This window comes from Alosa alosa, chromosome 20, assembly GCF_017589495.1.
Source record: "Alosa alosa isolate M-15738 ecotype Scorff River chromosome 20, AALO_Geno_1.1, whole genome shotgun sequence".
Classification (NCBI taxonomy): domain Eukaryota; kingdom Metazoa; phylum Chordata; class Actinopteri; order Clupeiformes; family Clupeidae; genus Alosa; species Alosa alosa.
The window spans coordinates 7,214,446-7,234,335 of record NC_063208.1 but is presented as its reverse complement, the minus strand read 5'-3'; the positions used below and the strand labels follow the sequence as shown (position 1 = coordinate 7,234,335).

The window sequence follows — 19,890 nt, the reverse complement described above, 5'->3', positions numbered from 1 at the left end:
AGCAGTTGTTGGATATATGTAGGCCACTCCCACCCAATTTTACATCCTTCACCAGGTGTGCAGCCTATGCTCACATGTCTACATATGAAGTGTATGTCTTTTGCTAACAATTTCATTTGAGCTCATCGTTATCAATTTACTCTGCAACTGGACAATATTATGTATACTATTATGAGCATCTACCTATAGACCCTTTCATCAATAAAAACAAAAACAATGCTTGAACGTTCTATTTGGGCCCCAATCTACTTCCTCTGCATTAAGATAACATATGGAATGTTAAAAAGGAAGTCTTGTGGGGCCAACTATGATGCTGATAATGGAACTCTTGAAAGGGTCCATAAACAAAAGAGAACATAAATGGATGGGTGATAACAAATAACACCAGAATTGCATTTTGATGCTGATTTTGATTTATTGATTAGATTTGTGACAATCAAAGATTGAACTGAAAGAAGAGAAGGAATTCTGCAGGAGGTACATCAACACCTGATGGTCTGGGCTGGTTACAGTCACAGGTGTGTGTGTGTGGTGCACAAAACAAGGGTGATGACTGCACAGGTGTGTGTGGTGCACAAAAGGGTGATGACTGCACAAGCGTGTGTGGTGCACACAAGGGTGATGACTGCACAGGTGTGTGTGGTGATGACTGCACAGGTGTGTGTGGTGCACAAAACAAGTGTGATGACTGCACAGGTGGCTGCACAGGTGCACAGGTGGCCGGTGTCATAAACACTGGCCTTACCCCAGTGCACTCATACACACAGATCTTGCACACAAACCGACACACCACCTGTGACTGATCTCTAAGAGCCCTGCTTTAACAATGTTGTGTTTTAAATTCAAAGGAAGGAAAGAAAGAAGGCTTAAAATCACAGGTTGTGGGTGAACCCCACACAAGATGCCTGATTACTTGGCACACACAAAAGGGAGACTCTGGTGGCAGGGAAGATCATTCCAAACGCCACCACCTGGAGGAGAAGGCAACAACAGTTGTTTATCAAAGACAGATAAACACATGACATAGATTTTATATACCAAACCAACATAAAAAAAAAAAAAAAAAAGTCTTTCATAAATTGTAGCCATCTTGCAAGAGTAGGTTTAGTCATTGTAAAGACCATAGGCTAATGTGTGCTTATAGAACAATGACAGGAACAATGAAAGGATATTGCTCAATAAATGATTAAAGATGGACAGAGATGGAGACCAGAAAATGGACAGACTATAGATGACTCTTGAGTTAATGGAGTGTACAAGTACAATACCATTGTAGTTGGTGCTTGCGCAGTGTTCATTTCCAAGATGGTTATTAGGCTCCCATGAGGCCCAGTTGGAATAGTCAAATGGGCTGCCATCAGTCCAGTACCACGTGAAACCCTGCAAACAGGACAAAATCTCTTTCAACTTTACCCCCAAAGTAAATTTGGATATTTAACCATTTAACTTTACTCTTAGCCTGGAAGCAAGGCCAAATTTAGACTGTCCACGAAATTTGAGGCAGGGAAATTGAAACACGCCCCATAATGAAATCCAAATGGTGAGACTCAAATTCTGATAAGACTGAAAAGTCTCACCAGAGTAGCTCTCCATTTCAATCAGATATGATTTTGGAATGACACAGTAGAAGTGGTCAGATTAGGAGCCTGTCAAAACTATCAGCAATAATCGACCACCAACAGTATAAGAAACTAGACACACTGCAATAGTTTACCTCAGCGGATCCCCCAGTCCCAATCCATGTCCAGTATGTATTCCCTGACAAGTCCCCTACCAACTTGGCTTCCACCTTGTTGTGGATGGATACAAGATTACCTCCCTGCTCCTTGCAGTGTCCCTAAAGGGAAACAGGCATTCAGATCATGGCACAGAATGTAACTTATGGCATATTCAAATATAACTGAAATAGAGATAAGGCAGGTTATTAAGTCAATCCAAATAATGTAATAAAAAGATCGGCAGCATTCAGAAACAGAGAAAGACCATGCTTATGAAATAAGCTCTTGTTTACTTTTCTGTTTTTACATATTGTTACTCACCTCTGCCTCAGACCAAGTTTTCCTTTCATGGAAAAGCTTAAAGCAGCGATTTCCACAGCCGTGCCATCCAGACTGACACACAGCATGTTTTTCCACAACGGTCAGCTCTAAGAACAACAGTCAGGTGAACCAGATCAGGAGGACAACACATTCTTTCAATTGCAGAGAGATCACCAAATGCATTATGGAGACAGCAGTTCTGAATCTCAAGACCAATTTGATACAGTAAAAATGAGTCGCCCATACAACTGTCAAATATGCTAGATTTCTTAGGGACAGTACTCTAAGCGATGTGACACGTTTTTTAGGCTAAAACATTTTTTGTCACATACAGTAAACATCTCTTCACTATCTGCAAACTGCCTGTCCCCTGTAACACTAAAAAAAAACTTGGTCTCTGTAGACAGCCCAGGCTCTGCAAATGGCAACAAAAACAAACGTGTGCAACCTGCACAATGAAACATAACAAACAGCCAATAACCGACTAAATGCGCGTTGAGGGAGGGGAAAGGAGTAGCCAGCTAGCTTTCTGTTTCGTTTGAACGTCAACAGAAGTGATGTTAACCAACATTGCTTATAGCACCTTTAAATCACAAAGTTCATACTGCATCTACCCAAATCACAATTGAAGGAATCACAAATTAATAATTTATGGAGAATGCTTCGACAACCATAACTACCACTACTACTACAAGTATAGAGAATATTAAGGGCGGGAATGTAGCATTTCTATAAGTGAAGGGGAGTTTGTAGCTTCATATATCAGGTAACAAATGTACAAAACAAGAGTAAAGAGTGATTGCACTGCCTGCCACAACCATAGGCTGGCTACCTAGCTATCTAGTTTGTTTGTACCGGGCATATGAATTATGTATAGGCTACATCATAACATTTAGTGCCTTATATTATCATTCGGTTAGGCTATTCCTTGACATTATTTCGATTTCTCATAAATTTTAGATTATTTTCTCGCAAATTTGCGACTTTACAACATCAGAGAATATCAGAGATTTTTTCTGGCAAATTTATGACTTTAATCTCTCTGAATATCCCCGCCTCCCTCCCCCAAATCAGTATTTTTTTCATTTCATACAATGGCCCTAATATGCCATCGTAATTTCTTAATGACAACATAAATTTTCAAATTAAAACATTTAAGTTGCCAAAACACAGTTTGTGCTATAAGCAAAATAGCTAGTAACATACTTTAGCAGAGCAAGAGCTGGCGCTGGCAACAACAGCCGTGGGAATATCCATGACCAATCCCACGATCACGAGTGCTATATTGCTTTTATACAACAATTCTACCACAAACTAAATAATCTGAAAACACCCCATTATTGTTTAAAAATTTTAATTTCGACATCGTTCTTACGCATCAAAAAGCAAATTAATTTGCTGCCAGGTCTAGTCTAGCAACTCTCCGTTGGCTTGTGAGCTCCAGAAATCGAAACTTAATTAGGCCATTGAAATCGTGTATAGAGTCGTTAGGTGGGCTTAACATAATGATTGATGGCAGAGTTGCAACGGTTTGGCTTGAATTCCCTGCTACTTGAAAACAAATAAGATGGTTATTGCTGCTGGCGAACAGTGTGACACAAGTTAAGCTTTTATTATGTTGGCAAACGTTTGAACTAGCCAACTAGCTCCGCTGGTGGGAAACGCATGGGACTCATAGCGCTGCCGCTGTCCTATAGAGCTGGTAAGTCCCGCCCATCCGCTAAACCCCCAGTGGACCTCTAGATTGAAAAATCATCAATGCAAGTGAATGTGAGAAAATAATTATTTTCTGGTCCCGTTTGAATTGTGCCATGAATGTGAACATATGTTGTCTGTGAATTTTTAATATAATTTTTCATGTTACGAGTTTGACAGTATATTATCTTATTCTTACAGCTGCCTACTGCCTCCCTCCCTACATAGAGAGCTGTCTCACTAGACATGACTTTGGATTAAATGCATCTTTTAAAAATGAGCGTAGCACTCTAGAATCTTTGGTTAACACTACGGTATGACGTTAGCAAAGGCCTGACGTTAAACTAAATTAGCTTATGTAAGCTAGCAGGCTAACGGTATAAATTAGTTTAATCTACAAATCTAAGCAAAATAGGGCCGGCAGATATATCAGACCAGACGCTATTAATGGTTACAACAATGGCATAATCAGATAGTAAATTGTTTATTTCTAATCTGTAATCTACAAATCTAAGCAAAATAGGGTCACACAAATGACATTTTAGACAGATTCAGCAGCCATTATTCAAAACCGATGTCATAACACTATGATACCATGTTTGTTTAACTTTCACAGCTGTTTCAGACGTTGAAAGTTGTAGTCCACAAAGGGATTATGGGTAGGAGGGAGCATGAAGTGTGCATCGAGTGGACCAGAAAATAATTGCTGCCTTCAAAAATGACCGTTATTTGGGAATTCTAAGATATCTTAAAAGGCAGATCTGTATTTTTTTTTTAAATAACGCGTTTCAATAGCCTACCTTAGAACACCAGAGGATTACAATATAATAGAATATATCTGTATTATTTTATATCCTGATATAAAAAGAGAGAATACTGAATGTCTGATATTTATGACAGCACTTTATGCAGATTAGCCTATAGGTATGGCACACTATAGGCCTACTATTTATATTACAACTCTCCCTCTTTAATTCAGCTGTGTGGTTGAAGCCTGGAAATATTGTAAACAAAGTAGCATAGTAGCATAGTTGGCTAGCTTATCATAGTCTACTGATTGGACTGTTCAGTTTCCCCATGTGTGTTTAAGTTTAAAGGTAATACTTGTTTTCCTTTGGTACAGGCACTTTTTGGGAAACATTGGTATTGAGATGATCAGTCAACTTGAAACCAAGAGTTTTAAACAAATATGTGCAGCATGCTAATGTTGCTAAGCAGATTTAATAGTAATTTAGCTAGTCGTCTTCTATGAGTCCTTGCTTTCACGATTGTAATGTTTTATTTGGATTGCGTTGGCGAAGTGTGGCGGTCCATTGAGTGAGCGAGAGAGAGCGGGCAAAGAGAGGGGTGTTGTAAATGGTGTTATGGCTCCTTTAAGAGAGCTCCGTGTGTGTGTGTGTGTGGGAAGCTGGGAAGGAGGGAGATAGAGTGAGGAAGTGTATGTATGCTACTGGAGCAGAGAGTGTGGAAGTTCAAGTTGGAGTCTGTACACAGTGTGAGCGGTGTTACTGTCCGAAATAAAACTCCATAAAGTTCAGCTCGTGTATTTTGCTCATCAGAAATGGGACCGCGGACCCGACATTATTCTATCTTATAACATCGCCCTATCAATAACGAATCTCCCCCGCGTTTCTGACTACGGTCTGAAACAAAGCAGGAAAGGTTAACAGGGGTTTATATGGTTTGGTAAAGTCTACAATGAAAGCAACGTGAGGCTACCGCCAAGTAAAGCGGGAGATGTGTGTTGTTTATGCGCCGCCAGAAGCTGCAAAGCACTGCTAGACACTAGAAAGGGTGTGTCGGTTCTGCCTTTTCACACCGCGACGCAGGTTTGTGGATATGAGTGTTGCGATTTCAGTTTTGAATCGCATATCGCTACAGCCCTATTAAATTCCTATTACGACCATATAACTACATTCTGCCTGATACACAGTTATATTTAGCCTACCGCGAGATGTAGTGCTAGGGCGTGACATGACATGCAAGCCAGCCATCAACTTGACTGCAAGCAACGCCGATACAACATAACGCTTTGAAAGAACTTTTGTCAGATGCCCAGTGTCATCTTTGTCAGTCTTGTTGCCCTGCTATTTTAAATAAGAAATATGATGCAATAGAAGGGCATATTTAACGGATTCAGTGTAGACAGATAACACGCTTGGATCGCTACACACACGCCAAATACACAGGAATGATTATCGCCTGTTCACATCGGGCCCTATTTTGACATCGGACCGATACCGATGTGTAAAAAAATGACCATATCGGCCGATATTATATCGGCGGCCGATATATCGTGCATCACTAATTAACGATTTTTCAATCTAGAGGTCCAGCAGGGATGGCGGAAAGGGTGGGACTTACCAGCTCTATAGAGCTGCACAGTCCCGCCCACAGCCTATGCCGGATGTAAAAATTCAATGCAATATCTTCATTGACAATTGCGGTATAAGCCATAAAAACTTAACTGCACGTGGTAGACTTAAAACCAGCTACCGCTGTACTAAGCGACACCAAGAGTTCATGGGGCACTAACCTTGTTTTGAGATAAATGCCTTTTATTCACGATCTCTTGGATAAGTACTTCATTACCCACAATCCCACAGTGATGCCTCTGATTGGTGGAAAGGCCGTTATGGTCATAGTTTGAAACTTTCTCAGTGAAAAATATTGACAAAGATGGCGGAGTCTTTTACTGCCTATGGCGGAAATCTTAATGTGATTAAAAACTTTCTTGACGAATATTGGCACTTGTATCAACAAGGATTGGGGTTTATACATCACACAAACTTAGTCAGTTTGTGGGTTTTGTAAGGGCCTGCATGAGGGACAAGACCTACAAAGTTGTGGTGAGTTAAGCAGGAAGGTTGGTAACGTTAATGCTGCTAGCAGTGCTAGTTAACATTAGCTAGGCTACTGTAGCCTTCATACTGTATGATTCATATCAACCTAGGAATACTTTGTGCATTTAATGAACATTTTGTGTAATAATTCACGGCAAATTAATAAACTGAATATGGTGGTCCAAGAGCAGACCATGCACCAGTCCATGCATCAGCCCGACTGAGCAGTGATGACAGCACAGGATGAGTCAGGTAACGTTACGAAGCACTGCCGTTAACGTTAACCGCGTTCACACACACACACGATATAAAATACACGATGATAAATATAAAATTCAAAATCAAAACACTATTATTTACACGATTACTCATGAAATAACTGATATTAACTGCACATTCACTATATAAAAATCACTGTTTGGAGGAAAGTTTTCGCGTGCTGTCGCCGGTTGGAAATGGCAAAAATAAATCCCGCCGATTTTGCCTATATTATTTAGTGAGGCGCGGTGGTTTATGGGATGAGTAGTTCCTTCGCTCAGAAATGAAAATATGTACACAGTCTTGTACCTTTGACTTTTTTTGGATTTTCTCCTTGTTTTTTCACTCGAAATGATATGTTGTATGCTTATGAGTTATGCCGTAGCTGGATAGCCTAAGACATGCTGTAAAACTCTTTAGATACGGATTTTTCCAAACGTCAATGGGACAAATGAATGGGAATCTTACATCCGGCACCTAACCGCATTTTGGCTGTGGGTGGGACTGTGCAGCTCTATTGCGTGCAGAGGGAATTGATTAGACAACTGATTATCCCGCCCCTCGGACTGAGCACTGCGAACGGTGAGTGCCCAGACCCTATATTTTAATGTGGGTCTGGCTCGCCAGGCTAGTTTACATTGTCTTCTTGAAAGAAATGTTGAAATCACATTCATATCTAGGTTTGCTGCATGCATGTTACAAGGACACTGGGCCATGTCATGTAAGGGACATGGTACTGCAAAAAAACGGAAACATAGTCTACATTGCAGAACCACTCAACTTTATTAATGTATAGTGAATAAATGTTACACTACTGTGCACAGCCTGACGTGACGATGCTAGCACCAGAGACGGTTGATAAAGTAATATTAAGGATCTTTGCTAGCACGTTAGCAGCGGTTAGCTACTTATGCTAACATTAGTTATCTATAAGTCTCCTCCAAGTGACAATCATATTATACACAATGCTGGCAATGCTGAGAACAATTAGCATCCTCGTTTATCTTACTTACATTGAGTTGACTGTGTGGCTTAATCCACAGATGTGGTGAAGCACTGTTTCGTTTTGGTTTGCTAAGGAGTAACCCATTGCTTGAAATAGTGGAGAGCTGGGTGTCAAATCTTCGCATTGTATCAAAGGAGTGATTTATTATTAGCTGTGCTGAGTCTGAGTTGAAATGTCCAGGGATATTCCAACTCATGGAACGTCTCTCGGCCAATCAGAAACAAATAAATAGTTCCATAGAACCCAATTGTTGTATAATTGTTAATAGTTAACTAAATGTCTTTTTGGCACTAATTAACAGTTATTTCTTACATCATTTAAATGTTAAATGTTTATTTACAAACTATATGCTAATATAAAAGTTAATGACATTATTATTTATCTAGCTTTTCTGATTAGCTTTGTGGAGAATTTATGGAATTTATGGTTTATGGCTTTATTAGGGGTTTGCACGGCGTGTCATCAGATCTGGACATCGCCATATTGGAGAGACTCGCCTCATTAGAAAGCGTTAGGCACTGAAGTAAATCCCTAACATCGTCAAGGAAAATGGTTAATTATTGCCGTGTTTTAGGTTGTACCAATAGGTCAGACAGAAAAACATCTGGTGTAGGTATCGACTTCCAAAAGTTATTAAAAAACCAGGGAGAAGGGACAATAATGCCAGAAGTTATCAGAGGAAGGGGGGCGCTTGTGGTTGAACTTGGTACTTCGTCTCCCTCACCCAACTCATATGGATCTGCGCTGCCAATAATCCGTAATTTCTCGAAATATTGCGCCTTTTCTTGTGGTCCAAGTCCTGCCCTATATGCCTTTGCATCTTAGACGCATTTTGATGAGCTTTTCTGTTGTTTAGACACGGCTACAATCACGTAAGATATCCAAAGTGCATAATACTCCATTGTACTTCATTCACTGAGTATCGCCAATATGGCCGCGCGTGCTGGGTTACCATAGTTACCGGCCAGAACGTGACGTCGGTGCAAACCCCTAATGGTCTTGTGGGGTGTAGCACCCTACTGCCAGTGGTTGGTTGTGTGAGAGTTTGCGCACCTCTTCTTCCACTTCATCCTTACTGTATACCTTTGTGGTTGGCTGTCCTGTAATTGGTGACCCTCTGTCTAGTGTTTGAAAGTAGTGTAGTCTTTGCCTTTGGAAGTACTATTTGGTTGCTGCTTGAATTTGTTGAAATTCAGGGGAGGGGGTGTAACAGAGTTAGAAATGTAGTTTAGTGTTTGTATGTGATTTTTGCCGTAATTAAGCAGCATTATTGAGATTGGTGTTTTGGAGCCCCCTTTGGAGAAACGGTGTACTGCAGCTCTGCTGCGTTTTGTCCTTGTATTGTTCAGTGTTGGGCAAGTTACTTCAAAAGCGTAATGCATTATTTATTACTTGTTACTGTCATCTCAAAGTAATTTGTTACATTACAATATTACAACCATGTTAGATCTGTTGCATGAATGGCAGAGATAACTCAAATTCCCTTTCTACAGTCATCCAAACAAGGCAATCAAATTCCAGGACCAGCATAGATGACTTTTTTAATTCTTGAATAATCTTCTCTGGTGCCAATTGAGCATTTCTCAATTTTGGATTAAAAAGCAAAGTAACTTCAGTTACTGAGAATTGTACCGTTGACTGTATGAAGCACTCACCACTGTGTTTTAATTTTGTAACTGTAAAATGTTGTTTAAGTTGAAAATTTCGATATACCACCTGTATTATATTACTTTACATGTATTGTTAGGATTTGGGTGCAATTCTAGCAACTTAGAGAACGTTTATTAATGTTTTCATAATGACCACGAGTTCATACACACCGAGTCTAACGTGACTAGCTGTAAACTCTGCTAGCAACTTTCCATGCATTCAGTGTAGTTTAGCTTAGTGTGCATGGAAAGTGCAATTCAGTCTAGCAGGAAATGAATGTACATTTAGTTTAGCATTATGTTTATGCATTACCTCCGTATGGTCTACGTCTGTGAGTGTTTAGTGAGTCTCAGAATATTAATAAACTGTCGTTCTGTGCACCTGAACATACCATGTCGCATGTCTCCCTTGCTAGTAGGGCTGACAGTGATGGTATAGGAATGATGCATGTAATATAGCCCATTCAACTACTTTTTTTTATTTTGCTTGTGCAGATGCTGTTTTATTTAGCCAGTGCCTGAAGGCATGTTTTGTTTGAACTTTTCCTAAAGGAATAAAGGTGATAAGCCAGTTTTGGTCTCAGTCCCTTCACCGTCTGACTAATATATTACTAATATATTAATATAGCTTAACCAACTTTATTATAAGGGTCCCCCATACTGATAGTTATATATTACTAATATATTAATTAAGCTTAACCAACTTTATTATAAGGGGCCCCACACTGATAGCTATATACTACTAATATATGAATTAAGCTTAACCAACTTTATTATAAGGGTCCCCCATACTGATAGTTATATATTACTAATATATTAATTAAGCTTAACCAACTTTTTTTTATAAGGCCCCCCCACGCTTATAGCTATATACTACTAATATATTAATTAAGCTTAACCAACTTTATTGCAAGCGGTCCCGGCGCCGACAAGAGTGGCAGCATGTCAAGGTAGCTCCGTGTTTTTTTCTTGAATTTCCCCTTGGGGATCAATAAAGTATATCTATCTATTGTAAGGGTCCTATGGGGAGTGGTTCATATTGGGATAGGCAGAAGCACAGTTTAATAACAATTAGTTAAATAATAATAAGTCATTAACTTTTCTATTAACATATAGTTTGTAAATAAACATTTAACATTTAAATGATGTAAGAAATAACTTAATTAGTGCCAAAAAGACATTTAGTTAACCATTAACACATATTAATACAATATTAGTTAGATTAGCAATAGATTTGCTAAAACATTAACATACAGATTTTATGCAAACAACTGATATTTAATTAATGATGAAAAAACTATTAACTTGTGGTAAATAGATATGTTAGTAACAATTAACAAATATTAACAAAGGGTTAATTACTAGTTTGCTATTTATTATGCCACCTTATTATGGAGTGTTACCGAGCAAAGTCCTTTATAACAGCTCTTGTTAGAATCGCTAGTAGCCACAAAGTAAATAATGAGGAATTAATTTTCAAATTTGTGCCAATCAAATAGTTTGATGTCATACAACAACAACAACAGAAGCCTGAAGCACCCACACAATACTTAATATGATGCTATATTCTTCAAAGATTTGACTTATGGAACAGGAGATATAAACCCACCTGGAGACTCCTCAGTTTCACCTGGACCACCATCAGTCATGGGCTCTAGAGAAAAAAGAGGGTCAGTATGTCAACATGATTCCCCCACACCCAGTTCTTTTCAAATTATATTGACTGTTGTTTCATATACATGCTTTTTAAAATGTACTTTAAGCATCCTCTAAAACGGTTACTAGTATGATTGCTTAATGGTACATTATGTATGCTCCACTGACCTGAAGCCATGCTCAGGGCAAACATGGCATAGAGAAGAGAGATAACTGGCAGAATCGCCATGGCAGTTAATTATTCTGAAATACACACACACACACACACACACACAGTGACACAACAGCAACAGAGATGTTAAGTCATAGTCCGGTAGCTCTAAACGAATACTACAACGTTTCGTTCATGTTTTTTTTTCTGAAATAAAATGTGGGCAGCCAAGAGTGGCTGTGAACTTACAGGAAAAATATCACTCATGCTGGAGCTAGTTTAATTTAGTTTACATCCAGAACTTACATCCAACTTAGAAAATTGTATAGTCTAATCTTCTGCTCTATAGGCCTATGGTAGCTTGAAACGAATACTACAATGTTTTTCTCCAATTTAGAACATTGTAGGCCTATATTCTAATCAAAGATCCTTGATTACTAACTCCGCTTTAACCCTCTCTGGTCTAATCTTCTGCTACTGAACACATCCTTCTAGCCCTCCTCGGACCTGTTGAAATATGAACCTAAGTCTGTCACATCATATGGCCAATTATAAAGATGCTATCTGCCTGTTTCCAGCATTAGTACAACACTTTGCAATGGTTAGCTTGTTACCTGTGATGATATAGTATGCTACATTTAAAATTGTCTTTCACATTATTAAGTGACTGACTGACCTATCTGGGTGCGTTGCATTGGTCAACGCATTTTTGTGTTGCATTGAATAGAATAGAAATATATTAATACATTTTAATAACATTTTACTTTTTTTTTTTTTTAAAAAAAAAAAAAAAAAAAAGAAGCAATAATTGCATGAAATACAGGTTGTTCACGAGTCAAGTCTGTAGTCTTTTAAGGTGGAGTCACAAGTCAAGTCTGAAGTCACTATTTTTGCAACTTATGTAAGTGTGACACGAGTCCCAGTCTCAGGCACAAGTCCCCATCTCTGGCATACAATAAAAAAATACTATACAATAAAAAACAGGAGATAAAAGATTAGAGGGAAACATTAGAGTCGTGGTGTGATGCTCACCTGTTGATGAGGGGATCTTTGAGAGGCTCTGGAAGATTTGGTGAGGATGAGGACAGCTAAGCAGCCTTTATAGTCATGAGTTGAAAGCATATCCATCAGGGAAATTTGCTTATGAAAATGACCTGCATTCATTGAAAATTTGATATTTGCCAAACAACTTAAATCCTTATTTGCATACCAAAAGTAAACATGACACGTTTGTCTAAGATCCATCTATACATGGTTGGATAGTGAGAGCACACAGAAAGAGGTCTGGGGCCTGTGATATCATGAGGCTACACGGCTCTCGGCGGGACAGTTCAGCAGTGCAAGGACACAAATTTAGGGTATAACGAAGGTTTTTAATCAAGTTCTGGGGAATTAACAAAAAGGTAACTAAGGATAAGGTTGATTGTTCAACCGTCAAAACTTAAACAAGGTCTCTTCAAACGAAAAGTCATAGTCCCGATTCCCTCAGGTAAATCTCTTTGTGAAAACTAGTCTTCAGCCTTACTTTAGACAGCACCGCAGCCCGTGGCCAATCCGGTGGTAAGTATTCCAGTCTTCAGGTAAGTATTCCAGTCTTCAGGTAGAAAGTGCCACTTCGACCGTCTGTAGCTCCTCTGAGAGCACAACTTGAGCTTGTCTCTCAAATCCCACCCTCACACCAACTGTGTCTCTGGGCCTTAAAAAGCCCTTCAGCTCATCAGGCCCTGATCGGTCTCAGGTGTGTTGGGATACCGTGTGTTTGAGGGGTGGAGTTTCCAACTCCCCCAGCAGATGGAGCCAAAGCTGTCCGTGACTGCAGCCATCTCAGGGGAACGTAGCGGCCCTCCAGAACGCAGCCTCTCGTAACATCACAGGCCGTATTCACAAAGAATTTTAAGGCTAAAAGTAGCTCATAAGTGGCGAATTTAGGAGCAACTCCTAAAAATAATGGGCGTGTCACTCCTAACTTTAGGACTCCTAATTTTTTTCACTAAAAGTAATTCACAAAGCATTTTAGACCTAAAAGTAGCACCTAAGTCTGGGACAGCTTAAAAGAAGTCGAGAGGACTCCTAACTCACTAAGACCTATTCACAAACCCTTTTTGTGCCATTTCACGTCGCATGATGTTTTGAAATGCGTGATGCGGCAACAGGAGCTTTCAATAGCTTAGGAACAATTTTGCATTGTAGGCATAGAAGGGATGCAATAACACCACCAACAACAACCAAAACTACTCATTGTCAACATGTAAATTAAATGTAACGTTTAAAATGTTCTCCTCTTTACAAACGTAGGCATGGTGACAGATTAATTTAATAATGTTGCAAAGATAGGCTACTGCATCAATCCGTAGGCCTATGTTTCATTAGGCTACTAGGCTATTTGTTTTGCCTTACTCTTTATTCATTTAGGCTAGGCCTTTTTATTCAGTTATTCATCATCTTCCCGCCCTTTCAAGACTACTTGTATAGCATACATTCTCAGACCTGTCACCTGTCACTCATCATCGTAAGGGAGGTGTTTGGAATCATTCCCGCGTTACAATCATCAGCCAATCAAGGTGGTCACCTCAGTCAAGCTCGTGCATGAGTAATGACGTCATCCATAGCAACGAAGACTCACTCTTAGTTTAGGAGTTGTCATTTTTCCTTACTAAGAGTAGGTCTGAAAGGCTTTGTGAATAACTTTTAAGAGAAAACTCCTAGCTAAAATCTTTTAGTGCGATTTAGGAGTACTCCTAGTGGTAAGATAAAAGGCTTTGTGAATACGGCCCCTGAAAAAAGAGATAGGAAAATCAAGCTTAAAGCAACACAAAGAACTTTCCCTCTGTCGTACGCACGCTATTTGTTTATCCAGCACCGGCTTTGCAAATAACAATGTCCACAGACAAGGTAGAATATGTTGCATGATTTATGAAAGTACGATGTATTGCGACATCAAAAGCAAGTCAAATTTGCAGTGTTTTATGTCTCATTCCATCGAACTACAGATCCGCTACCCGATCTGGCAAACTTACACAGTGCGGTTATAGCCGATAGAAGGCTGCGAAGCGAATACAGAAGTGCCGTTCACCCTGTTACAAGTTGATGAACCACTGAAACGATTTTGGAAACATTATTTTAAGGTACAAAAAACTCTTTGGTGTTGCTTTAAGGAACCTCCCAGAGGTTCTGCTTGTCACATGCACGCCAGGCCTTGGGCAGTGCAGGAATGAATCCACTTTATTTCCAGTTCAACACTATAGGTCAAGTATGCATGGCAACGGTATACTTTAGATCAACACGTGACATCTCCCTTTTTAAAAGACATGCCCACAAATTATAAAGTTTTCAACATATTTAACAACAAATATTATTTGTCATCACTACTAAGTTGCATATACTTAGTCCCAGTTACCTCTCACTGTACTTAGTAACTTATAGTGCATACTATTTATCAAACCCATTCTATAAACATAATGAACCAAAATATGTCTTGGCAAATTCCTAACCTCAGAACTTTATGGAAATCATAACATCTTTTAAGTCAACAGTTAAGTATATGTGTAGATTAACTGGTCTAAAGTCACTGACTTGAATATTAATCACAGTGCTAAGACTTGAACATACATCTACTAACACATGTACAATATTTCAGCTTCTCTTGTGCATAACAGTCATCAAATCTCTTTGGTAAACATCTTGTCCTGGCTGGGCGCTCACAGACTGACACTGGCAGCTGTGATGATGCCCTGGTGGTCTCAGTATTTGTAGGGGGCACTGGTGTCTCCATCTGCTCTGTAGGTGTGCAGTCTGGGTCACCAATGTCCGGTGTCACTTGAAGTGCTGATTTGTCAGGATCAACAGACAGGTGAATTCTGTTGCGTCGGTAGGTGGTTCCATTTTCTGTCATGACTGTGTATGATCGAGGGGTGGTATGAGGTTGTACCACAACTGCTCGGTTCCACACACGGCCTTGTCTGATACGGCAGCTTTCACCAGGTTGCAGGGAAGGCAGTTCTCTCTTTCCCCGGTTGTAGTAGTGTGCCATCTGTTGTTGTCGAGCCACCAACTCATCTCTACCTTGGACTATGGCTTGAGGCATCAGCTTGAGGTTACAGGCAAGATAGTCTTGAGACGGCGTCCCATAAGCAATTGTGCTGGAGTGACTTGGAGTCCGCTAATAGGACTGTCTCGGAGATCAAGCAGGCACTTGTAGATGTCCTTGCCATCCTCTGCTGCTTTTCTCATTAGCTGTTTTATTGTTTGCACAAACCTCTCACTCTGTCCATTAGACTGAGGATATGTAGGACTTGACGTCACCAGGTTAAAGTTCCAGTCTGTGGCAAACTGGCGCAAAGCATGACTGGCATATGGCATATTGTCACTCACCAGCATGTCCGGCACTCCATGCCTGGCAAAGAGAGACTTCAGCTTGTTGATGACCTCTTGTGCTGTCTTGGTTCTCAGACTCACCACTTCGGGGTACTTAGAGAAGTAATCAACGACGAGTAGGTGATCTGTTCCATTAAAGGTGAATATGTCAGAGCCCAGCTTAGCCCATGGACGGTCTGGTACTTCATGTGGCAACATTGGCTCCTGGGTGTTGCTTCTGTGAAATTTTGCACACACACTGCAACAAGCAATTGCATCTTGAATGTCTCTAGACATCCCAGGCCAATACATAATAGCTCTGGCTCTGGTTTTGCACTTCTCAATGCCTATATGAGTGTCATGTAGGGCGGAAATAATTTCCTGTCGCAGAGACTCTGGGATTACTACTCTGTCTCCTTCAAACACAAGTCCATGTTCAAAGTATACTTCGTCTCTCACCTGCCAAAACTGTTGCGCTAGGGGGAGGTACACTTGCTTTGTGAGTCGGCCATCCTCTCTGACTCACTGCTCTTACTGCCTGGAGAGTCGGGTCACCGGCTGATGCTTGCCGGATCTTTTCAATTCTTTGGCTACTCATAGGTAGTACTTCAGTAATGCTGTGTACCCGTAGCTGTTGTGTATCCTCTGTGTTGGAAGACGTAGCATCACTGGTCAGATATGCTCGGCTTAAGGTATCCGCAATGTACATATGTTTTCCAGGATGGTACTTCACATCGATGTTGTATTTTAGTAGGCGTAACAACATTTGCTGGAGCCTTGGCGAAGCCTTGTGCAGTGGCTTTCTGGTGATCATCTCGAGCGGGCGGTGGTCTGACTGTACTGTCACTGGTCTGCCATACACGTACTGGTTGAACTTTTCAGTTGAGAAACAGATTGCCAGCAGCTCCTTTTCAATTTGTGAGTAATTTTGTTCCGATGTGGTCAATGAACGAGATGCATATGCAATGGGATGACCATCCTGCAGCAAACAGGCTCCTAGACCGGTTGATGACGCATCACACTGTATCACAGTGTCTTTGGTTATGTCAAAGAACTTGAGCACTGGCTTGCTGCTGATAAGTGTCTTCAACATCTTGAGAGCTGCTGCATGCTGCGGTTCCCATGTCCATGCTGTATCTTTCTTGAGTAGACTACGCAGTGGCGTTGTAATTGTTGACAGATTAGGTATGAACTGTGACAAGTAATTGATCATGCCCATGATCCTTAGAAGATCCTCTTTTGAAGTTGGGTCAGGCATGTCAGTTATGGCTGTCACTTTTGACTCGTCAGGCTTCAGACCTTCCTTGCTGATCACATGGCCCATGTACACGAGTTCAGACCTCTTGAATTTGATCTTTTCTTTGTTGAACTTGCAGCCCATGGATTTAGCTCACTGCATCACATCATGTAATGTCTTGTCATGTTGTTTCTCATCTAGTGAGGCGACAATCAAATCATCTGCTATAATGTGCACATCTGGAATGTCCCCAAAACCATCTGGTTTCAGCCGTTTGTAGGACTTCACTGGCACTTGATATTCAATGGCATTAGCTGGAAGGAATATCGTCCAAAGGGAGTGTTGAATGTGCACAGGTCTGCGCTGGCTTCAGTAAGTGGAACTTGCCAGTATGAGCTTGTCTGATCAAGCACAGTGAACATTATTTTCTCTGACATCTGGCTGATCACATCAGAGCTGGTTGCACTGTAAAAAGTTTCTGTAAATTTACACCCAGATTCCAACATTATTCATCTGTTTCCTTCAATAAACAGGACTTTCCAGTCATTAGTAAGACAAATGTGTAAAATCAGGCTCCAACACTGTTATTTACCACGCCCGTAATGTTTATTCTGGAACACCACGAACTTCCCCGTTATCTATTAACGTTACCTTCGAGCTGGTGATGGGAAGCTGTCTGCTGAGAGAAGACGATACGTTGGAATCATACCCAAACCCATCAACACAATAAGGTGAGTTTATCTGTCATCTTTGACCAGAAATACAACGTTTGAAAGCACACTGGTCATGTTTATACAAGTTGTATAATACAACATCTCTGAATGTTACCCTGCTGAAACGAAGTTAGTAGCAGTGCTATTCAGCTAGCCAAAACCACGCTTTCGCCCTTAAGCAATGCGTTATCGTTATCACTTGTTGATCAAATTTTACGTTTCTCCATTGCAATCTGAAGCCATCTAAAAGTATTGTTATGAGTAGGGTATGCGTAGTTTTTTAAAGTTTAACTCGCGTGATTTACCTGCTATAACACTGTTTGCTTGCTAAGTCTGCTTAGCATCATCAGTTTAATAAACCAGTGGCCAAATAAACAATATGGCACAAACGGATGTAGTGTAGTGTGACTACTGCTTTCAGTGTTTACTTGTATGCATGGATTTCGCCCGTGCTGGTAATTACTAAAAGTTGTGTTAAGTCCTTCAGTTGACAGTTTAGAAAGCTAATGCTAGTTAGTAGCCTAGCTAGATTTCCATAGCAGAGGTGGTTGCATGACACGTGTATGGTATTCCTCCTGAGTTCATTTGAGCTAGGGGCATGCAACAGGAAGATGTTTACATGTCATATATGTGGGCATCAGTCCACTGCGTCTATTTATGTGAGCCATACCTAAATTCATGACAATATACCCAATATAGACCTTCCATGCTGTGTTCCAGATTGCCAAATTAAAGAGACATGCAGGTCTTGAATTTCCCCTGGGGATCAATAAAGTATCTATCTATCTATCTATCTATCTATCTATCTATCTAGGTCTTTAGACACACATATATAGACACCATAAACAATGTGGTTTTGATAAGACAGACAATTTCAAAAGCAAGCACCCTCACTTTGCACACACATACACACATTCCTCACACAAACATCTTATCACACCTGCCTCATCACTTTTAATCATTCAACGGCAGACACACATACACACACACACACACACACACACCTTTCATACTCACCTTGCAGACAACTCACATTCACTCACTCCTTACACACACACACACACACACAACACACTCACAGAGATTACATTCACTTTCTCACTCACACACACACACACACACACATCATGAAGAGTTGTTCAGTGCCTTTTTTTCTTTTGCTAGGGATGTGCGACTGTAGCTGATGTTGAGTCTTCCAAGCCTACCTGTGACTTCCGCCTGATATTACTAGGTATGTTTGTTTTCATTCACTAGAGTAATAATGATCAACATATACATATTTAAATCAACTTTTGAACACTAAATGTTTTTTTTTTTTCTGTATTTTTTTTTGGACAAAATCCTAAAAGGAATCTAATCACATGACATGTGGATCTATATCTTAAATTGAATATGATAAATTCTTTTTTTCAGGTGAACGACAAGGTAATCATCAAAAGTGGATGGTCAGCATTGAATCCTTAATCATTTGTGAAAGGTCCAACCTCGCCACATTTCTAACAGGGATTGCGACATGTTTCTCCACCTTCTATATTCTGAATCTGCAATATCAGGAGGAGGCAGTGTGCACCCTTGAATTCTTCCAGAGGTAAGTTCATGTCACACTTTCGAACCAGAGTTTGTTTTATGCGTGGTATGTATTGGGGGGGTTGTGTAGTAGTCTACTATGTAGTTATAAGCACTACTATGCAGGATTACACCCTCTGAAGAGAGCAATCATGCATAGTACTGCTGTAATAACCACATAACACTATACTTCTACTTTATACAACTGATTAAATCAAATATAAATGCAGTTACAGTAAGTAATAAATGTCAGTTAATTTCATTGTGAGAAAGTGTGTTAACGTTACAAATTCACATCCGATTCATTCACTTTGGCACAATTTTCCTCTACATGAATCCTAGTGTACCCTATCAGTTTTTGTAACTCTCTCTCTCTCTCTCTCTCTCTCACAGAAAAAGGCCCAGAAGAAGCCTAAGAACAATCACTAATAAGTAAAGTGAATGTTACTTGATTTCTCATGAATGTTACTTAATTTCCTCCCTGATTATCATTTGTACTCATCTCTTACTTTAAATTCTTCTGGACATAATCTGTCAGTTTATTCATTCTCACATGTACACAAGGCCAATCGCGATGCAATGATATTGATAATTGATAAATATCTGTGATGATTATTCTGTATCTTATTTGATTTTGAAATAGTACTACTTTAGATAACATGTCTACATTTTACATACATATGTGATACACAAGCCTAATGCGATGTTTTTATTTTCCATGATA

The 19,890-nt window shown here is 39.9% G+C and overlaps 1 protein-coding gene and 1 long non-coding RNA gene across 2 annotated transcripts; one reads left to right on the top strand and one right to left on the bottom strand.

Annotated features, from left to right (window-relative positions):
- Positions 1–390: 390 nt before the first annotated feature.
- Positions 391–12,398, bottom strand: LOC125285505 (galactose-specific lectin nattectin-like). Its single transcript, XM_048229976.1, has 7 exons — positions 12,330–12,398; positions 11,315–11,389; positions 11,100–11,144; positions 2,040–2,146; positions 1,715–1,837; positions 1,269–1,380; positions 391–971 (listed from the first exon to the last, which is right to left on the bottom strand). Exons 2-7 carry the CDS (start codon positions 11,373–11,375, stop codon positions 910–912), a joined length of 510 nt encoding a protein of 169 aa, XP_048085933.1. The 5' UTR covers positions 11,376–11,389; positions 12,330–12,398; the 3' UTR covers positions 391–909.
- A 6,415-nt stretch (positions 12,399–18,813) lies between these two features.
- On the top strand, positions 18,814–19,647 carry LOC125285579. The gene is made up of 3 exons (XR_007192045.1): positions 18,814–18,831; positions 19,014–19,188; positions 19,560–19,647. It is a non-coding gene; the product is annotated as an uncharacterized LOC125285579 (long non-coding RNA).
- The last annotated feature ends 243 nt before the right edge of the window (positions 19,648–19,890 follow it).

Bases quoted from the DNA above. Each gene is read 5' to 3' on its own strand.
- LOC125285505 (XM_048229976.1), bottom strand. From the start codon at position 11,375: ATGGCGATTCTGCCAGTTATCTCTCTTCTCTATGCCATGTTTGCCCTG. The intron at 2,147-11,099 runs GTGGGTTTATAT...TGTTGTTCTTAG, and splicing joins TGAAACTGAGGAGTCTCCAG to AGCTGACCGTTGTGGAAAAA. The intron at 1,381-1,714 runs GTAAACTATTGC...TCCTGTTTGCAG, and splicing joins GGACTGGGGGATCCGCTGAG to GGTTTCACGTGGTACTGGAC.